This window comes from Oncorhynchus kisutch, linkage group LG2 (genome assembly GCF_002021735.2).
Source record: "Oncorhynchus kisutch isolate 150728-3 linkage group LG2, Okis_V2, whole genome shotgun sequence".
Lineage (NCBI taxonomy): Eukaryota > Metazoa > Chordata > Actinopteri > Salmoniformes > Salmonidae > Oncorhynchus > Oncorhynchus kisutch.
The window spans coordinates 10,758,212-10,780,553 of NC_034175.2; the positions used below are offsets into that span (position 1 = coordinate 10,758,212).

The 22,342-nt window shown below is 47.4% G+C and overlaps 1 protein-coding gene across 4 annotated transcripts in view; it reads left to right on the plus strand.

Moving 5' to 3' along the window:
- The first annotated feature begins 588 nt into the window (after positions 1-588).
- The window catches only part of LOC109901178 (adhesion G protein-coupled receptor B1-like), a 28,885-nt gene continuing 7,131 nt past the window's right edge, over positions 589-22,342 (plus strand). For 2 of the 4 annotated variants that reach the window (XM_031787436.1, XM_031787443.1), the window contains exons 1-9: positions 589-626; positions 6,077-6,203; positions 12,577-12,680; positions 12,976-13,078; positions 13,287-13,437; positions 13,543-13,612; positions 14,022-14,088; positions 15,089-15,174; positions 21,929-22,027. In XM_031787436.1, coding sequence (XP_031643296.1) covers positions 6,201-6,203; positions 12,577-12,680; positions 12,976-13,078; positions 13,287-13,437; positions 13,543-13,612; positions 14,022-14,088; positions 15,089-15,174; positions 21,929-22,027 — 683 coding nt within the window. In that variant the 5' untranslated portion in view covers positions 589-626; positions 6,077-6,200. Of the gene's footprint in view, positions 627-5,873; positions 6,204-12,576; positions 12,681-12,975; positions 13,079-13,286; positions 13,438-13,542; positions 13,613-14,021; positions 14,089-15,088; positions 15,175-17,470; positions 17,537-21,928; positions 22,028-22,342 lie in introns of those variants that run through there. The other 2 variants (XM_031787452.1, XM_031787462.1) reach the window with 2 other exon arrangements.

The following is a 22,342-nucleotide window of genomic DNA, read 5'->3' on the forward strand; positions in this document are numbered from 1 at the left end:
CCATGGAGGTATATGGAGGTATATGAGAACATCTGTAATCAGAGCATATGTCCATGGAGGTATATGGAGGTATATGGAGGTATATGGAGGTATATGAGAACATCTGTAATCAGAGCATATGTCCATGGAGGTATATGGAGGTATATGAGAACATCTGTAATCAGAGCATATGTCCATGGAGGTATATGGAGGTATATGGAGGTATATGGAGGTATATGAGAACATCTGTAATCAGAGCATATGTCCATGGAGGTATATGGAGGTATATGAGAACATCTGTAATCAGAGCATATGTCCATGCAGGTATATGAGAACATCTGTAATCAGAGCATATGTCCATGCAGGTATATGAGAACATCTGTAATCAGAGCATATGTCCATGCAGGTATATGAGAACATCTGTAATCAGAGCATATGTCCATGGCCACAGGAAGATAATTTGTAGTGTGGATGCACTCTTTTTTGTTGTTGTACATTTTTAATTGAGATTTTTCAGGGGGTGCTGCAGCCACCTCAGCACCCCTACTAACCGCGTCTATGCATATGTCAACCATGTGACCGTTTCTCTCTCTGTTTGATCAGGGCACCACAAACCAGACCTGCATCTCCTGGGACGAGAGTGACAGGTAAGGCCTTTGTTCATTTCCTTTGGTGATTCACTCATGTGCCTGCTGGGTTGCCCCTTGACGCTGCCTGGCTGCAGTGTGGAGCCTGGGGGTGGAACTGCCTGATCCTACCTGGCTCTGCCTATGATCCTACCTGGCTCTGAAAACAGAAATATAATTACTAGAATGGACATCCTCATTCAGGTCAATTTACCATGATGGGTGGACTAGTGGCCAGGATGTAAGGTAAGAAGTGTACCCATAACCAGGAACTAAGTCAGAGACCCGCCTGGCTTCCTGGCTCTGAAACACCTGCTGGTGTGGACCTTCACAGTGAGGGATAGAACTTTGGGAGACGGCCTCACATCACCTCATCTCCCACTGTGACTTTGTGTTCCGTGGCTGTTCCCGCTCCACTGTTTCTCATCTTGACGAAGTGCCCATGACACACACTGACCCTGTAGAAAGGTGCTGAGTTTGTCAGACGTTCCGGAGCTCCTCTCTGTGGGTGACGGGAGATGGGACGGGGCTGACACTAACCCCCACGCTGCTAACACCGCGCCGACAGTGATGCAGGATGTAGAAAATTAAAAGTGTCGCTCACAGCTTTCTCTCCTGGGCAGCCGCGCGCACACGAACCAAGAGGGATGAATGGAGAGTGCTTTGGGATCTACTGAGACAGACAAAGTTAGAGGGAGAGAGTGTATATATGTGTAGTAAGAGAGAGAGAGAGAGAGAGAGAAGGGGGGGGGGGATGCATTACACAGTTCAATTGCACAGCTAATGTGGGTCTGTTTCACACACTCTTCATATGCTTCATACACTTAAGTACCCTTTTTGTTTGAAAACCCCAAACAGAGTCAGTGAGTCAGTGAGTGAGTGAGTGAGTGAGTGAGTGAGTGAGTGAGTGAGTGAGTGAGTGAGTGAGTGAGTGAGTGAGTGAGTGAGTGAGTGAGTGAGTGAGTGAGTGAGTGAGTGAGTGAGTGAGTGAGTGAGTGAGAGAGAGAGAGAGTGAGAGTGAGAGTGAGAGTGAGAGTGAGAGTGAGAGTGAGAGTGAGAGTGAGAGTGAGAGAGAGAGAGAGAGAGAGAGAGAGAGAGAGAGAGAGAGAGAGAGAGTGAGAGTGAGAGTGAGAGTGAGAGTGAGAGTGAGTGAGAGTGAGTGAGAGTGAGAGTGAGAGTGAGAGTGAGAGTGAGAGTGAGAGTGAGAGTGAGAGTGAGAGTGAGAGTGAGAGTGAGAGAGAGAGAGAGAGAGAGAGAGAGAGAGAGAGCAAGAGAAAGCACAATGTGCCCATGGGCCTTATTGCAATGCAGGTTGGACATTTGCATTTAGATAAGTGCGTACACTTGTGTTACTGAAATGAGGCATAGAACATAGCGATCTTTTGCCTTAAAAAAAGTTGAACCAGGTAAATATAGACCAAGAGAGAGAAAGAACGACCGAACAATGAGGGAAGAGGAGAGAGACAGGGTTGAGAGAAAGCAAGAGGGATGAGAGAGGATATAGGAAGATGGATAGAGAGGCAGAGTGAGAGAGAGGCAGAACAAAACCAAATCTAATCTAGCTTCACCCACCATGTTGGGGAGTGTGGGGAGAGAAGGGGGAGGTGAGGGAGGGAGTGGGGAGTGTGGGGAGAGAAGGAGGGGGTGGGGAGTGTGGGGAGAGAAGGGGGAGGCGAGGGAGGGTTGGGGAGTGTGGGGAGAGAAGGGGGAGGTGAGGGAGGGGGTGGGGAGTGTGGGGAGAGAAGGGGAGGTGAGGGAGGGGTTGGGGAGTGTGGGGAGAGAAGGGGGAGGTGAGGGAGGGGGTGGGGAGTGTGGGGAGAGAAGGGGGAGGTGAGGGAGGGGGTGGGGAGTGTGGGGAGAGAAGGGGGAGGTGAGGGAGGGGGTGGGGAGTGTGGGGAGAGAAGGGGGAGGTGAGGGAGGGGGTGGGGAGTGTGGGGAGAGAAGGGGGAGGCGAGGGAGGGGGTGGGGAGTGTGGGGAGAGAAGGGGGAGGTGAGGGAGGGGGTGGGGAGTGTGGGGAGAGAAGGGGAGGCGAGGGAGGGGGTGGGGAGTGTGGAGAGAGAAGGGGGAGGTGAGGGAAGGGGTGGGGAGTGTGGGGAGAGAAGGGGGAGGTGAGGGAGGGGGTGGGGAGTGTGGGGAGAGAAGGGGGAGGTGAGGGAGGGGGTGGGGAGTGTGGGGAGAGAAGGGGGAGGTGAGGGAGGGGGGTGGGGAGTGTGGGGAGAGAAGGGGGAGGTGAGGGAGGGGGTGGGGAGTGTGGGGAGAGAAGGGGGAGGTGAGGGAGGGGGTGGGGAGTGTGGGGAGAGAAGGGGGAGGTGAGGGAGGGGGAGGGGTGACATGTTCTAAGCTAAATGTAAATCCATCTTGGACAGCAGCTATGATTAATGAGTTAATTTTGGGGGGAGAAATTGAAATGTGAGGTGTCCTTGTCATGGTGGTGTGTTGTTGATAAGGGCTGTGAGAGAGAGAGGCAAGCGGGTGTGAGACAGGTGGTCTCCTCTCCTAGGGCTCACACTTCGGTCTGGGGCAGGGGACCAATAAACAACAGCAGTGTTGCCATCCTGGCCTGCAGGTTGGCATTTATTGTAATGAATCTTGCCCTGGAGGCAGCTCTGCAGAGAGGTCACTAGCTGGCACAGACACAAAGTTATAAAATCTGATTTCAAACCTAACCCTAAACTTAACTTTAACCTTAACCACACTGCTAACCCTAATGCCTACACCCTAACCTTATATTAAGATCTAGGGGAAATCGCTCAGTTCTGCTCCAGGGCAAGATTTATAATAATAAACGTCAACCTGCTCCTGACCTGGCCCAGTTACCCTCCCTACCTTATTTCTCCTCGCACACCTCCAGTTCTGTAGAAACTCACAATGTGATTTGTTCCCTTTACAGTTAGTTCCTTGGATTTAGCTTCCCCTGTTCTTTAATATGTCTGTTGGTTTTAGTTAATACATCATTTATTATGATTTCCATTGCTGGGTGTTATAGCACCAGACTAAACCATTTCTGAAATAATGTCAAATATTCGTCTGGGCTTGATTGAGCTTGTCTTGCTTAATGGAACCAATAGAAACTTTGGAAAAGTTGCCAACCCTGCCCATCTGGCTCTGTAGGTAGACTAGAGCAAACGCTAATATTATTTGAACCCAGGGATGTCTGGGATGTTGTGGCTGTCAGGCAGGCCCTGCTGTCCCATTCATTCATGTGGTCCTGGCCTGTTGTTGGCAGGGACCATTCACACATGCCGTGCTGCTGGTCCGCCACCCAAATTATCCCATTAGACCGCGGTGAGGCCTGTGTGTGTGTGTGTGTGTGTGTGTGTGTGTGTGTGTGTGTGTGTGTGTGTGTGTGTGTGTGTGTGTGTGTGTGTGTGTGTGTGTGTGTTGCTGTGGCTTGCTGTGTGGTTGGGAGAGCGGCCTAATCGTGTCATCCACAGAGACTCTGCACTGAGTTATAATATTGGATTTCTGTTAGGGTGATGTGCTAATGTTAGCACTGAGCCTACTCCTGGGGCTACAAGACTGTACTACTCTCTCTCTCTCTCTCTCTCTCTTTCTCTCTCTCTCTCGCTCTCGCTCTCGCTCTCTCTCTCTGCTCGTCATGGTTTTCACCCCTCAGCACTCTCCAACCCGATGCACCATGGGTAACCCTATCAAGGGCTGCTGTGAGGTGGCCCTGTTAGAGGCCATGGTCTGTTGTGATGAGATGTCCTTGGCCCTGAGGTACAGACCTGGATTCAAACAGTATTGGGTTTCTTTCAAATACTTCATTTGCTCTTGATTGAGCCTGCCTAGCCCAATGGAACCACTAGAAGAATCAACACAATGCAAACCCTGCCCCACGGGCTCTCCAGACTGAAGCAATGAAATGCTTCAAAGTATTGGAAAGAACACAACTACAATTTGAACCCAGGTCTGCTGAAGCACAGGGCCAGGCTGTCACTGGTTTGTTGATTTGTTGGTTGGTTAAAACCCTGGGGGCTGCTGTGTGTTCCTGGTGCCACTAGCCCCAGAGACCTGTAGGGGACCATGTTCCCCCAGTCTTGATGAGTCCCTTTGGGGACCACTCTGTTTGGGAAGAGGATGTAAGGGCTCACTTGAGATGGATGGAGTGTGACATCACCAATGTGCCATCCAGCATCACTGTGCCATGGGAGAGAGAAACACACAACTCCCATGAAGACATGAGGAACCAATAACCATCGGGCCATTCTCTGTGCACCTGCAGTCAGACCAAAATGAAGAGAGGAGTAAAACTGAGCCATGCACAATACAAGAAAAGTCTTCTTTATTATTTAAACCAACTGGTTTTGGCGTGTTGTCTTTGTCAGGGTTTTAGAACAGCTGTGTGGTAACTTAGCCACTTGTGGAAGGTCTGATGTTGTAAACAACAATTAAATAGTTGTGCTCTGGTATTTCAGCACCATGCATAGTGGGAAAATATGGTTTCTGATATTTGGAGTTCAGCACCACATGGCAGTGGACAGCGTACAGGCAATGCAATGTCACTGGCCACCGAGAATACCCCATTCAATGAGGGAAGAGGCCTGCAAGCAAGACGTCTAGAGGGGAAGGCTCCCCATGAACCCCACGCTAGCTGTTAGGAAATGTTGTTTTTGAATGTTAAAACTTTAGTCATGCTTTATAGTAAAAGTGGGTAAAAGTTTAGTCAATCCCATAAACAGTGAGTGACAAAGTGGTGTGGATTTAGCCTGGTCCATTTAGGGTAATTAATACTTAGAAAAACATGGTATCTGTCAAAGTTCAGTCAACAGTCAGAATTCACGGTTTAATGAATATGCTCAACTAAAGAATGGTTGACAATATAACAGAAAAAATGAACTACATGTGTCTTTAAAGTGCTTTCTTATTGGGTCAGAATGTAATTGATTGTTGATGTATGGTCCAGTATGCTACAACAAAGGCCTAGACCAGGCCATCAAAAACCTATTTACCTGTAAATGGAAGTTAGGATGGCATTATAGCCACATGAAATACTGTAAAATGGGTTCACACAATAAAACATGTTTTCCAGCTGTTGAATTGTATATTAGGTACACAAATAGGATCTCTTTAGCTTTTAAATTGTTCCACCAATAACGCAATCTAAATCTAGGGATAAATAATGATATTCAATAATAAAGAGATTTGCATTATTATTATAATTTTTAAATTATGATTATTGTTGTTGTTGTTAATACCCCCATTGCTATTGCTTGTTTTTGGGTCATTTGTGAATTCCACCTCTATATTGCAATAACCTGGCCAAGCAGAAACCTGAGCAGCACGGCGTCTGGCTCACAGATAACCTTTCATCACCATTTTCACTGCGTTTTATGCGCTCTTGCTCGATAACCGCGGAGATGCAAAAGGGGATTTGGAATTAAATAGCTGGTGTCTGTAACGTGGTGGGGGATTTGACTAGCTTTCCCCCGTTTTTATTCACCGCAGCGCTCTCTCTCTCTTCCCGCAGCTCTTCGCTGCTCGGATCGTGGTCTGCCAGGGGCTGCAGAGCCGTGCCTGTCGACTCATTGAGAACCAAATGCGTGTGTAACAGACTCTCAACCTTCGCCATTTTAGCACGGCTAAATCCTGACATGGTAAGTCCGACAACTTCCTTCATTATTTTATGTTAGTGTATCCGAATCGCGGTGCTTGTGTATGTATCTCTCGGGTTTAGTGGAAAAGGGCGTCATTGCCATTCGGTATCAACAGAGCCCTCGCGCGCGCCCGCCCGCCCTCTCTCTCTCTCCTCTCTTGCTTGAGACATGCAGATGCCATTCAGCAAGGGCTCTGTGTATTCTCAAATAAAGAATTTGGGCATCTTTCAATTCGTCCCACCGAGCAGAAAGGGGAGATTTGTGTCGAGATGACACATTTTAGTCGAGGTACATTCAGTTTATATATTCCAACTGCAAAATGATCGTGTTGACTATTGATTTGCATACATTACATGCTGAATGAGAAATTGTAAGGCTATGTGAATAATTATTTTAGGGTTTTAGATATTCATCTATTATTATAATCATGTTAAGAGTCCTTGCATATTTCATGTGAACACTGTCCAATGTAACATAGTAACATATTATTCCAGCATTTTGACAAATGAAATAATATTTCCCTGCACAAGTCTCCATTGGAATGCTGCTATGCTCCACGTATGCTGCCTAAATATCCTCCAATGATGCATGTACATAAAATGGGCCTAAAATTACAGAACAAATCACAGATAATCAGTATTTGATTCCAACTGGGGAAAAATAGTTGTGTTAATATGACAATATCTTCATAAATCCAGTGATGGCTCAAACCGCTCAAATGTGGCCCAGATGAAAAGGCCAGTACTGTCTTTGTGAGGAAGTGTTCATTCAGAGTGATTAGTTATTATTAGACTGGAAACTGCCTCTGAATCAGTTGTTCACTAGTTGCCCTGGTAACAGTATGGAGGGTACCAAGGGCTCTTAAAGCTATAGAAGACCCTATACTAATTCACCACCACAGCCTTTGCGCTGTGTGGCCTAGATAGAGGGAAGGGAAGAACGGATAGATGGATGAAGGGAGGGATGGAATACCATTACGTTACCCAAAATATTCAGACAGATGAGACATTTATCCGTTTTAGATATCCATGTGGTTTTTATATGGCGGTTCCCAAATGCTACATCAAAAGGAGGGGATGGGGATGAGAAAATGTGCACCTGCAAGCAACGGACAAGCTTGATTTGATGGGTCTTAGGAAAGCAAATAAACACGCCAGTCTTTCGCCCTGAGAATCTGCAGCTGTGCGTTTGATGTTCTGTATCTCTCTCTTCTCCATCTCTGTCTCTCTCTTCTCCATCTCTATCTCTCTCTTCTCCATCTCTATCTCTCTCTTCTCCCTCTCTGTCTCTCTCTTCTCCATCTCTATCTCTCTCTTCTCCATCTCTATCTCTCTCTTCTCCATCTCTATCTCTCTCTTCTCCATCTCTGTCTCTCTCTTCTCCATCTCTGTCTCTCTCTTCTCCATCTCTGTCTCTCTCTTCTCCATCTCTCTCTTCTTCATCTCTATCTCTCTCTTCTCCCTCTCTGTCTCTCTCTTCTCCATCGCTGTCTCTCTCTCCTCCCTCTCTCACACTCCCTCCGTCATCCCCTCGTCCATCCTACAGCTAAGATGATTCAGCCAGGGTGGGATGATCTTGGAAATGTGTGTTTGTGTGTGTGTTTGTGCACCTCTGCAAGATGTTTACAGATCATCACTTGCTATACACACACAGAAGCTGTTGCTATCCTTATTGCACACAGCTGCACATATGCATACAGTTACACATACTGCACACACACACACACACACACACACACACACACACACACACACACACACACACACACACACACACACACACACACACACACACACACACACTGTTTATTTGGCGTGTGCCTGTGCAATGGGCAGCAGTAGTAGTAGCATAATGTGTTAATAGCACTTCGCAAGTGATTTCTGCTTCTCCCCCTCATTCTTCCTTCCATCTCTCTACCTCTATTCATCCCTCTCTCTACCTCTATTCATCCCTCTCTCTACCTCTATTCATCCCTCTCTCTACCTCTATTCATCCCTCTCTCTACCTCTATTCATCCCTCTCTCTACCTCTATTCATCCCTCTCTCTACCTCTATTCATCCCTCTCTCTACCTCTATTCATCCCTCTCTCTACCTCTATTCATCCCTCTCTCTACCTCTATTCATCCCTCTCTCTACCTCTATTCATCCCTCTCTCTACCTCTATTCATCCCTCTCTCTACCTCTATTCATCCCTCTCTCTACCTCTATTCATCCCTCTCTCTACCTCTATTCATCCCCTCTCTACCTCTATTCATCCCCCTCTCTACCTCTATTCATCCCTCTCTCTACCTCTATTCATCCCTCTCTCTACCTCTATTCATCCCTCTCTCTACCTCTATTCATCCCTCTCTCTACCTCTATTCATCCCTCTCTCTACCTCTATTCATCCCTCTCTCTACCTCTATTCATCCCTCTCTCTACTTCTATTCATCCCTCTCTCTACCTCTATTCATCCCTCTCTCTACCTCTATTCATCCCTCTCTCTACCTCTATTCATCCCTCTCTCTACCTCTATTCATCCCCCTCTCTACCTCTATTCATCCCTCTCTCTACCTCTATTCATCCCTCTCTCTACCTCTATTCATCCCTCTCTCTACCTCTATTCATCCCTCTCTCTACCTCTATTCATCCCCCTCTCTACCTGGGCACTCGACCCTATTTCACAGCAGTGTCGCATTCTGGGGGCTTTTAGATGCCCTAAGAGAAGCATATTGTGGCAATTATATTCACCTGGTTCTGTGCCAGGAGAGAAGGGCACTCATTTTCCTCCCTCTCATTCCCCCCCCCTCTCTTTCTTCTTCTTCCTTCATCCCTCCTGCCATGCTAGTTGGTTTGTGAGACAGCCATGGTTACGGAACAGGCTAATTATTCCTGCAGCAACACTTGCCACATTCTGAATGGCGCAGCCCCTCTCCTCTCCTCTGTCTGCAGCTAGCCTCATACAGCCCCAGAATGACAAACACCCAGTCTCTCACTGTCTCTCCTCTACCCCTTTATCCCATCTTCCTCTCCCTCCTGCTTAGTCATTTTCCCACATCCTTTTCCTCTGCTGCTTTCTCTTCTCTCTCTCTCTCTCTCTCTCTCTCTCTCTCTCTCTCTCTCTCTCTCTCTCTCTCTCTCTCTCTCTCTCTCTCTCTCTCTGCCTCTCTCTCTCTGCCTCTCTCTCTCTGCCTCTCTCTCTCTCTCTCTCTCTCTCTCTCTCTCTCTCTCTCTCTCTCTCTCTCTCTCTCTCTCTCTCTCTCTCTCTCTCTCTCTCTCTCTCTCCACATAGTAGGTCCCTGTCCCGCCCCTTTATCGTTCCCTCTCTTCATCTCTCCTCTCCTGTCTTCTGTAATGTTACCATGTTCAGTCAATCCTATTCAGCTGCAGGCTGTAGAAGGAAAGAGAGAGAGAAAATGCACTGCAGTCCCAAACCTGAACCCAGCAGGCTTGTGTTTTCGGGAAACGGATGAATGAATGAATGTGTGTGTGTGTATGTGTGTGTGTGTGTGTGTGTGTGTGCGTGTGTGCGTGTGTGCGTGTGTGCGTGTGTGTGCGTTTGTGCGTGTGTGTGTGTGTTTGTGTGAGAGAGAGAAAGACAGACAACTCTTTGTTAGAATGTGTCATGGGTCTGTGAGTACGCAGTTCACACACCTACAGACCTGCCTTTGACCATCTAACCCATAGTAGACCTTTAGATAGTAAGACATAGATCAACTAACTCAGCAGAACCACAGAACAGCTTTGTGTTTCCCATTATATCAGAGAGACTGTTCCTCATGCTGTAGCTACACCACGACTCATTCATAGATTTATGTTCATTTAGATGCTATCAAGCCTACTTGGGTTTGAGTCACATGCAGTCAGATATACAGAGTTCAGTGGAAGGTCATGATTAAAGCCAAAGTCTGACTCTACAAACTAGACACACCCAGGCTAGGCATCATTGAACTACTGTTTCCATGGTGATTCCCAGAAAATCTTGATGGTGTTGGATAGCTGTTAACACTATGATACTGTATGTATACCTGTATATCTGCATTGATACAGGACAGCAACCAACAAATCAACATCACCATTTAGCCATTGTTGTCTTGAGAAACGTATATGCTCCCTTTTTGAAGGCAGTTTTGGTTCAACTCTGGGATAACGTAGCCTCTTCCGGATGGGAAGTCTTTGGTTCAACTCTGGGATAACGTAGCCTCTTCCGGATGGGAAGTCTTTGGTTCAACTCTGGGATAACGTAGCCTCTTCCGGATGGGAAGTCTCTGTCTGTCTCACTAGGCGATTGCACTGTACGTGATTCACATCACACATACCTGCTCTGCCATTAGTGGAGACAGAGAGGGCTGTAAAAGTTACTCGGTCTCGGCGGACATTGTTCCATTCGGCTGCACTCGTAATCTTTTTCCTTCAGACAGAGAGAGAGAGGGGAACTCACCGCAGTGCAGATTAATCAAAGGATTTAATTCATTTGGCCCTCTAGCACACATCAAACCTGGAAACAAGACAGACTATAAACTCCAATTATCTTCTGCTTGAGGGTGGAATGCACAACCATAGGGATGGGGGCCCCTACCCCCATCCCTGTCATAAGACTGGCGCTCTCCCTTCCACCTGCATCTCACCTCTAGCTACCTCAACACCACCTCAACCCCAACCCCCTGCATGGTGACCCTCCATCCCTATCCCTTCCCATCAGACCCATTCACCTACATCCACCCCCCAACACAACCCCAACCCCCCTGCATGGCGACCCTCCATCCCTATCCCTTCCCATCAGACCCATTCACCTACATCCACCCCCCAACACAACCCCACTCCCCCTACATGGCGACCCTCCATCCCTATCCCTTTCCATCAGACCCATTCACCTACATCCACCCCCCAACACAACCCCACCCCCCCTGCATGGCGACCCTCCATCCCTATCCCTTTCCATCAGACCCATTCACCTACATCCACCCCCCCAACACAACCCCACCCCCCCTGCATGGCGACCCTCCATCCCTATCCCTTTCCATCAGACCCATTCACCTTCATCCACCCCCCAACACAACCCCACCCCCCCTGCATGGCGACCCATCCCTATCCCTTTCCATCAGACCCATTCACCTACATCCACCCCCCAACACAACCCCACCCCCCCTGCATGGCGACCATCCATCCCTATCCCTTTCCATCAGACCCATTCACCTACATCCACCCCCCAACACAACCCCACCCCCCCTGCATGGCGACCATCCATCCCTATCCCTTTCCATCAGACCCATTCACCTACATCCACCCCCCAACACCACCTCTAACAAACCTTCGGAAAGACAGCTGCCCTTAGAACATGTTTCCTTTTGGAACACATGACACGTTTCATCAAGCTAGTCTTCTAGAGTAAGCAGACTTCATTAAGCAACACTCCTGAACATGGGCTTCTTGAACATCCTCTAGTCTACAGGTCACACCCACATGTTGTATATATCTCGCTGTTAGCACTGCTGTGTAGAGCACATAATGGTATATTGAGGAACGCAGTCAACACACACGCCTGGTCTGCATTGGGAGAGTGGCATGCCCAGGAGGACATGCATGGGAGCCTGCAGGCTGCACTGCTCCCTCAGATAGATACACTGTCTGCCAGCTTTCACGCTGTTCAGGCCACAGCAGGGAACACTCGTCAGTCAGTGCTGCTAAGCATGTATGAGTCAAGTCTGGGAATTGTGTCTGAAATGTACACACAGACACGCACGCTCTTAAACACACAGACACACACACCGGTGAGATGCATAAAGCAGACGCGGGGTCAGTGGGTTTCTGCAGCCTTCCTTCCCTCACTGCCTCTGCTGCCACGCTACCGTACCGAAATCCTGCATCACCATGGCAACTAAGATAATGGCTGCTGCGGGGAACATGGAGACGGCGATCTGTTGTTGTCGATGCTTTCACAGGAGGAGGTTTATCTTGCTGTGTTTCATAGTAGAACGTTTGAATCTGGCTGAATCAGACTACACGTCTGACAAAATAATCTGTCAAAATGTGCTTCATGGCCTTCAGCTAAAAATCTTTGTGGTGATTAACCTTGGAGTCACCTTGCTCCATATCCAGCCAAGGCCATATCCAGCCAAGGCCCAAACAGCAGCCTGCCTGCCAGCCTCTCTCCAGCTACCTGCTCTTTTTATCAAAGATACCAGATATACCTACCTCTGTACACGGCACTGCGCATGTCTGTGTGTGTGGGGGGGGGGGGGGGTCCTGTGTGTGTGGCTGTTTTAGCTTTGCAGTCATGAACCAGGAGAGTGGAAGAAAGAATCTGCTCTTAAAAGGAGAAGAAGACAGCTTCTGTACGTTCCTTTACAGTCCTAACAGTCTGTGTGTTGACTGTATGTGTGTCTCCTGCAGAACATGGATAAAATGCAGCTTCCCTCTGTGACGCTGATGGTGGGCTGTGGAGTCTCCTCTCTCACCTTGCTGCTCCTCATCATCATCTATGTGTCGGTCTGGAGGTGAGAACACATTGACTCTGGTCTTGTGTTTCGAGTGGTATCTGAGTAGTTACTATGCCCAGCTGACCTGTATTAGGCTGGTTTGGTTACACATCCTCCATAGTTGCTTGAACCGTGCTGGAAAGGACAAAGTGGACTAAATCTGAGCCAGCATAGTGCGGTTCAGGTTGGCTTGATAGTGTAAAAAGGCTAGAGCTTTTGAACCGTTTAAGTGAAGGAAGAATGGGTGTGGTTGATGATGGTTTACAGTCAACTGGGAAAGGTGTGGACCCCTCAACATGTTGTCTCTCCTCAGGTACATTCGCTCTGAGCGCTCCGTCATCCTCATCAACTTCTGCCTCTCCATCATCTCCTCCAACGCCCTCATCCTCATTGGTCAGACGCAGACACGGAACAAGGTAAGAGCCAATGAACAAGCTGTATCTTACCACCTACTCTCTCAAGGTCTTGTAAAGATCCTTTACTCACATCTCTCCATCTCTTCTTCTCTTCCCTGTTCCCTCTTTCAACCCCTCTCACACTCTCCTTCTTTCTCCCCCTCTTGTTCTCTTTCTCCCTCACTCCCTGTCCCTCTCTTCCCTATCTTGTGTTCTCTCCCTCTCTCAGGTGATCTGCACGCTGGTCGCTGCTTTCCTGCATTTCTTCTTCCTGTCGTCATTCTGTTGGGTTCTGACAGAGGCGTGGCAGTCATACATGGCTGTGACTGGCCGGCTGAGGAACCGCATCATCCGCAAGCGATTCCTGTGTCTGGGCTGGGGTGAGGATGCTGGGGGCAGGGGGGGAGGGGATCAGTTTTATCTGTCTCTCTGTCTGTCCTTCCCATCCCTACCCAGTACTGACCCTTCCCCCTCCTCCTCCTTAGGTCTACCTGCTCTGGTTGTGGCAGTCTCTGTGGGTTTCACCAAAGCTAAGGGATATGGCACCGTCAACTAGTGAGTCTGCTATCCCTGATATTGTTGCTGTGTGTCTTCCTTTGTCTAGACAAATGTACTTTTGTCTCTCTCTCTTTCTGTTTCTCTCTTTCTGTATACCTGTATACCTCCAGAACTCTCTTCATCTAAACCTTTCCATATTGGATTAGCTAACTGTTTAAAGAACATTTAAGACATGTGATACAGAATCCTTCTACGTGGGAGTTGTATTTGTGTGACCTGACTGCTGGTATCTGACTTGACCTCTTCCTCTCCTCGCTCTACCCCTCCCTCCTTTTCTCTCTTTCTTACACCATCCTTTTTGTCTCATGCCATCTTTCTTTCTTTTCATTTGTCTACTCTGGGTGTCACTCTCTCTTCCTGGCTTTTTCCTTTCCTCCTCCTCCCTCTCTTCTTCTTTCTCTCTCAGCTGCTGGCTGTCTCTGGAAGGTGGTCTGCTTTATGCGTTTGTGGGACCGGCTGCCGCTGTAGTCTTGGTACTTCCTATCTCTCTGTCTCAGCCTCTATTTGTCTGAGAAACCTTTGTTGCTTTACTGATCTTAGATTAACATTTAGCCACAGAAATATGTAAGATACTGTAAGGCTTATCTTGACCTAACCGTAAACTTACCATTTTGGCTTAATGCAGTCAACATACTATATACTACTATTGGTTATAGCCAGTCAATAGATTGTACATTATCTTAACTAACATCTTCATCAACCATGTATAGTCATCAATGGACCCTATGTGCAAGGTTGCTACCACTTGTCTAACTACATGTTATTACCTTGACTTAGCAGGTACAACTTTATATACACTACCATTCAAAAGTTTGGGGTCACTTAGAAATGTCCTTGTTTTTGAAAGAATAGCACATTTCTTGTCCATTAAAATAACATCAAATTGATCAGAAGTACAATGTAGACATTTTACAAATGCTGATGCTCCAGAAACTCAACTAGTTTAAAGAAGGCCAGTTGTATTGCTTCTTTAATCAGGACAACAGTTCTCAGCTGTGCTAACATAATTTCAAAAGTGTTTTCTAATGATCAATTAGCCTTTTAAAGTGATAAACTTGGATTAGCTAACACAACGTGCCATTGGAACACAGGAGCGATGGTTGCTGATAATGGGCCTCTGTACGCCTATGTAGATATTCCATTAAAAATAGTTTACAGCTGCAATAGTCATTTACAACATTAACAATGTCTACACTGCATTTTCGATCAGTTTGATGTTATTTTCATGGGGGAAAAAAAGTGTTTTTCTTTCAAGAACAAGGAAAGGCCTAAGTGACCCCAAACTTTTGAACGTTAGCGTACATACTGCAGGTTTGATATGTAAAGCTATTGTCTTTATGTGTGGAACTGACATAATTCACATGCAATGCATCATACTCATTTCTGTAGTCCCATGTCAGACTGACAGAGTGGTTGTAGAGTTGTTCTCTGTATCTGGCTGCTTCGTTCACATCTCTCTTTTCTCTCTGACAGGTTAACATGGTTATCGGGATTCTCGTATTTAACAAACTGGTGTCCAAAGACGGCATTACTGATATGAAACTGAAGGAGAGGGCAGGGTATGCCTTATCCTACCACACATCCATCTCACTGGTCCACCAATAACCAGCCTGGGGGCATACGCTTGGGGGCGGGGCTAGCGATGCCATTGGCTCTCGCGTTTAGGACGCAGGAGAAGAAGAAAGAGTCAGATGAGGAAATTGCTGAGTAATTTTTTTTGGAAGACAGAATTTAGAAACGGGAGATAAAAGTTGGGGAATAAGAGCACAGACAAAAGGAGAGAGGGAGAGAGAGAAAGAGAGAGCGGGAGGAGAGATATCTTGAGAGTAGAGAGAGAGAGAGAGAGAGAGGGAGGGAGGAGAGATATATTGAGAGCAGAGAGAGAGAGAGAGAGAGATATTGAGAGCAGAGAGAGAGAGAGAGAGGGAGGAGAGATATATTGAGAGCAGAGAGAGAGAGAGAGAGATATTGAGAGCAGAGAGAGAGAGAGGTGAGATATATTGAGAGCAGAGAGAGAGAGAGAGGTGAGATATATTGAGAGCAGAGAGAGAGAGGTGAGATATATTGAGAGCAGAGAGAGAGAGAGAGTGAGGGAGTGAGGAGAGATATAGTGAGAGCAGAGAGAGAGGGAGGGAGGAGAGATATAGTGAGAGCAGAGAGAGAGAGAGAGGTGAGATATATTGAGAGCAGAGAGAGAGAGAGAGGGGGGTGAGATATATTGAGAGCAGAGAGAGGTGAGATATAGTGAGAGCAGAGAGAGAGAGAGAGAGGTGAGATATATTGAGAGCAGAGAGTGAGGGAGGGAGGAGAGATATAGTGAGAGCAGAGAGAGAGAGAGGTGAGATATATTGAGAGCAGAGAGAGGGGGAGGGAGGAGAGATATAGTGAGAGCAGAGAGAGAGAGAGGTGAGATATATTGAGAGCAGAGAGAGAGAGAGAGAGACAGAGAGGTGAGATATATTGAGAGCAGAGAGAGAGGGAGGGAGGAGAGATATAGTGAGAGCAGAGAGAGAGAGAGAGAGAGGTGAGATATAATGAGAGCAGAGAGAGAGAGAGAGAGAGAGAGAGGTGAGATATATTGAGAGCAGAGAGAGAGAGAGGTGAGATATATTGAGAGCAGAGAGAGAGAGAGAGAGAGAGAGGTGAGATATATTGAGAGCAGAGAGAGAGAGAGAGAGAGAGAGGTGAGATATATTGAGAGCAGAGAGAGAGGGAGGGAGGTGAGATATATTGAGAGCAGAGAGAGAGAGAGCAGAGAGAGAGGGAGGGAGGAGAGATATATTGAGAGCAGAGAGAGAGAGAGAGAGAGAGGTGAGAGCGGGGAAATAAAAAGTAGCAGATATTGAAAGGAATATTGCGGATGTTTTTATAAGACAGACAGTGATCAAGGATTGGAAGATTTGTAGAGGATGAGGTCTGACAGAGAGGCATAGAAGAAGAGAGCAGCGAGGGAGTGTGGGGAGGGAGGGAGATATAAGAAAAGGGAAGATTGGAGTGGTTATCGGACCCTGCCATTAAGAAACAAGATGGCGCATCAGTGCTCATCTCATGGCTATCATATTGGTTTCATTATACTCTGCCATATACTGTATGTTGCTTTTACACATTCACTCAGCTTCTCTTCATTTGCAGGTGTTGCTATATAATGTACATTTCTGTATATCCATCTTTCTCCTTTTTTTGTTTGTTTGATTGTTTTATAGGGAAGGGGAGCAGGGGCCCTATGGGTATAGAGTAGAGACCTCAGAGATCACTCAAAGCACACGATAATGTCATGTGTTGGATTTATTGTACACCGCTAATGGTGTCTCTATGTCCATAGAAATTGGTTTATTTTCTGTTGTGTTTGTTAAAAAATGCTACTCACTATAGTATGATACATACTCCATCTGATACATCTGTTTTGTTGGAGATGGGGTTTTACCACAGCCATACTACAGCCAAGTTCCTGAGACAGGATGGAAGGTTTTCAACCTTCTTCAACCATGTATACTTGTCTTAAAGGCTGCTTTGTTTATATTTACTACTGCTACTTAATACAGACAGTAGCATGTGCAGTTCAATACTCGCCAAAGTTGTGAGAGGTCATGACCTTTAGTCCCTATATAACCCCAGGGTTGACCTTTGACCTCTTGGAGACCCCTGCTCCCCCCTTCTCGCAGGCTGCTGTTCTGTGCCCTCATTGGCCATAGTTAGTACATCCAACTGTATTGTTGTTTATTTAAGTATTTGTTTTCTCTGAACAACATGTTTGCCTCTCTGCAATGATCTATTCTTGAACTGTACAAGTTTGTTTTTTGCTGTCTGAAACGTTCTTTTTGAGTTTGCACAGAATCCCCCCTCTCTCTCACTCAGGGCTCCTCCTCTCCAATCAGGAACACCTCAATCTCAGCTCCCCCTTTCCACCTCGTCACTGATTCGGTAAAACATCTGCCCCTCCCACTGTTGTTGATTTGTATTGGCTATCAGCCCTGCTCATGGCCAACCCACTAAATCTCCTCCCCCTGGCAGTAGCGCTCTCTGATTGGCTTAATATCCCCTCCTTACACTCTGATTGGCTTAATATCCCCTCCTCACACTCCCCTACTAGTAGAATTGTAGAATCTCTTTCCCTGCTGTCAATATCCCAGCTTCCATCTAAAACCAGCTAGACAAGAACTAGATGTATAGAATAACTATAAACATAAACTGCAGTGCAAAATCTAGAACACAGTTGTGATCCATAGTTCTGTTCAAAGTTGTCACATTACTAAGATACAGAATGAATAGTGACAGAAGTATAGGACATGGCACAGAGTAGTATATGAAATGGTGTGTATATGTTCGTGTGTGTTTAGATGAGTGAGTCTGTGCTTTGGCCTGTGTGTTTGTGAGCATTCGATTACACAGTGGGTACTGGGGGGTTGTTTAAGGGTTTTTTACTCCGATGTTACGCAGCAGACCACTGGGCTATCAGTGATGCCTGGACCGAGGGGAGAGGGGGCAGAGGTGGCACCAGAAGACTGGATACATACACAATACAGTAGGATACCATGGTATTCTTTGATATTATACTCACTGTTTGGGCCCCCTCTGCTCCCTCTGCCTTCTCAAGGATCAAATTAAGCATATGTGGACTGAGAGGTGGAGGGACTGTGGGGAGGGGCAGGGTAGATACGTGGACTGAGAGGTGGAGGGACTGTGGGGAGGGGCAGGGTGGATACTTGGACTGAGAGGTGGAGGGACTGTGGGGAGGGGCAGGGTAGATCCGGGGACTGAGAGGTGGAGGGACTGTGGGGAGGGGCAGGGTGGATACTTGGACTGAGAGGTGGAGGGACTGTGTGGAGGGGCAGGGTAGATACGTGGACTGAGAGGTGGAGGGACTGTGGGGAGGGGCAGGGTGGATACGTGGACTGAGAGGTGGAGGGACTGTGGGGAGGGGCAGGGTGGATACGTGGACTGAGAGGTGGAGGGACTGTGGGGAGGGGCAGGGTGGATACATGGACTGAGAGGTGGAGGGACTGTGGGGAGGGGCAGGGTGGATACGTGGACTGAGAGGTGGAGGGACTGTGGGGAAGGGCAGGGTGGATACGTGGACTGAGAAGTGGAGGGACTGTGGGGAGGGGCAGGGTGGCACTGCAGAGTGGATACGTGGACTGAGAGGTGGAGGGACTGTGGGGAGGGGCAGGGTGGATATGTGGGCTGAGAGGTAGAGGGACTGTGGGGAGGGGCAGGGTGGATACGTGGACTGAGAGGTGGAGGGCCTGTGGGGAGGGGCAGGGTGGATACGTGGACTGAGAGGTAGAGGGACTGTGGGGAGGGGCAGGGTGGATACGTGGACTGAGAGGTGGAGGGACTGTGGGGAGGGGCAGAGTGGATACATGGCCTGAGAGGTGGAGGGACTGTGGGGAGGGGCAGGGTGGATACGTGGACTGAGAGGTAGAGGGACTGTGGGGAGGGGCAGGGTGGATACGTGGACTGAGAGGTGGAGGGACTGTGGGGAGGGGCAGGGTGGATACGTGGACTGAGAGGTAGAGGGACTGTGGGGAGGGGCAGGGTGGATACGTGGACTGAGAGGTAGAGGGACTGTGGGGAGGGGCAGGGTGGATACGTGGACTGAGAGGTGGAGGGACTGTGGGGAGGGGCAGGGTGGATATGTGGACTGAGAGGTGGAGGGACTGTGGGGAGGGGCAGAGTGGATACATGGCCTGAGAGGTGGAGGGACTGTGGGGAGGGGCAGGGTGGATACGTGGACTGAGAGGTAGAGGGACTGTGGGGAGGGGCAGGGTGGATACGTGGACTGAGAGGTGGAGGGACTGTGGGGAGGGGCAGAGTGGATACATGGCCTGAGAGGTGGAGGGACTGTGGGGAGGGGCAGGGTGGCACTGCAGAGTGGATACGTGGACTGAGAGGTGGAGGGACTGTGGGGAGGGGCATGGTGGCACAGCACAGTGGATACGTGGAAAACAGAAGGGTGTTAGCCTCTTTGCCCCCTCGCCTTTCAATACCTAACATGTTTAATCAAGATAATTAATGATTGCTAGATGGTGTGCCTAATTAGGCACGGTGTACTGTAGCTCTGCTCTCTCATATCAAAGATTTAGATGTACACCAGTAAACTGGGTAAGCTTTGTACACTTGTTTGTCGACTGGGAACCACAGGATATCACATATCGAATCTCTTCTACCCACATTGTTGAGACAGAACAATGAAGTGAGCATTAAGCTGAAGAGTATTGCTTGTCTGATTGAAGACCTGGATTTTATTTGAGCAGGTCTATGTGTCTCTGTGTATATGGGAGTTTCCTACTCAGCTTCATTCTCTCTCACTGAACACTCTCTGTCGTCTACACATCATAAAGACGAGGGAAATGGTGTTGTATTTCAAAAGCTACTGATTGCTTTTTAATATCACTGCCTATGGCTGAAGGGGAGGGGGGTATTGGTTGTATTGCCCTTTTACTTGAAATTGAATTTCTTATAATGTGATTTTTAATCCATCTGTCCAGCGGCTATATGGAATCGATGGTTTAATTGTTGTTTTGCGAGCGGCCATTTTGTGACACTGTTCTTCTCGAACTTCTAGATGTGTGTTTCTTGTGGAAGTATTTTAATCTAATGAAACAGCTTTCAAGCCATTGTGTTGAAGTATGGATGGACAGTTTATTGTTGCATCACGTCCTGATAATAATCTCAGTAATCACATACCCTCTCGTGTATTATTTCTCAGACAGTATGTCATCCATGATGAAGAGGCATTGTAGAGATTGTACTGTGTCTCTTACTTCCAGCCAGGCATCCAGGCAGAGAGAGGCAGGCCACAGCCACACTGGGCTTTGTGATGTGATGAGAGGAGATTAGATGACAGCACAGACACTGGAGAAGTGGGGTGACACAGAAATAGACTGCTAGATGGGAACTGTGATGATTCTCTACAGTATTCGTGGATTACAGTACCAGTGGAGAAACAGCTTCTCAGGAAATCTTTAGAATTCATTGTCTGTCCTTTGTGTTGTTCAAATGCAGCCATGCAGAAACACACACTCATACGTACACACATTCACATATGTACACCTGGTAATGAACAGGCGTAAAAACACACTGTTCATTTGTTAATTGGCGATATAGGCTAAGAGTCCTGTCACGACTCACTACTTTGAGTTCATAGTTCATTGTTTGTGCGTGCATGTGTTTGAGTGTTACTTTGTGTGTGTGTGTGTGTACATGCCTACATGTGTGTGTGTGCGTGTGTGTGTGTGTGTGTGTGTGTGTGTGTGTGTGTGTGTGTGTGTGTGTGTGTGTGTGTGTGTGTGTGTGTGTGTGTGTGTGTGTGTGTGTGTGTGTGTGTGTGTGTGTGCGTGAGAGCCTTAGCAGGGTGTTCAGTAATGCCTGTATAAAGTAATCAGTCTGACCAGTGAGGCGTAGGGAGAAATAACCAGGGCTGAAAATATTCACATCAATTACATTCAGAAAGCTAAATAAACAACGCAATTGAGACTCAAAGCATCAATAGGCACATGAAGTGTCTCTAATTAGACATTTGCATTATTCATTTATAAGAATACCATCATTATCTAGTTGAATGCATATAAATGAAGGATTCAACAATGTGAATAATAAGATGAAGAAGGGAAATATAATGTGTATTCATGCCAGTGCACATACAGGTGCCTGGCCAATAAGAATCAGACCTGCACAAGTATCTCTCTTTTTACATGTTGGTCATTTAGCAGACACTTATCAGGAGCAGGAGCAATTAGGGTTAAGTGCCTTGCTCGAGGGCACATTGGCAGTTTTCACCTAGTCAGCTCAGGGATTCGAACCAGCAACCTATACGGTTACTGGCCCAACCTCTGAACCGCTAGGCTACCTTAACCACTTATGAATCATATTTTGAATCACTAGTTTGAGCGACATCATGTGCAACAGTGTCACTGCACTTTTCTGCACAGACTCAAGATGATTAGAATAATGTCGGAACGCAATAGTGCCTTTGTTGACTTGATTATCCCACTCACTCTGTGTTGGTTAGGATCCCCTATACGTTTGTTGTGTTCACATAGTAGGAGCAGTGATCAATCATTGAGGAATAAATCAGCCCTTAGTGACATATCCACCCATGTGGTTGTGTATCTTGTCCGGCTCAGCCCCGACACATACCCCTTAGCCCTGAGAGAGAGAGAGCGAGAGAGAGAGAGAGAGAGAGAGAGAGAGAGAGAGCTAGCGAGAGAGAGGGAACTGTGACTCACTCTGAGTGTAAGTGTGTGTGTGTATGTGTGCGTTTGTATCTGTGTGTGTTATGTTACAACGTGTGTTAATTTGACTACTTTGCAGTCAGATGACAGTACCACTGTACAATATGACGCTCAAATGTGCCAAGTGCGGAGTTATCTCGTCGGCTGACGTTTCTACCACAGCTACCAGTAACGCCATGTTAGTCCTGCTAATTATTTACCCACATATTCTATACTGCTTTCTTTACCTCTGTTTCCTTTACCTTGATATGCCTCCTCTACTTCCTCCTCCTCTTGTTTATATATTTTTGTTTTCCCCCCTTTTCGTTCCCTCTCTTCCCCTGTACTCTCGCTGAGAATCATTGGGAATTAGTTCTCCAGTGCTGTTCTTGTAAGGTGTGTGTGTGTGTGTGTGTGTGTGTGAATCACAGACTGCAGAAAAACAGCTTTAATATAGGCCAGAGTGAAAGTGCAAGGCTCAGTGGCTTTCAGCTATGTAATGCCCCCAGGCTAT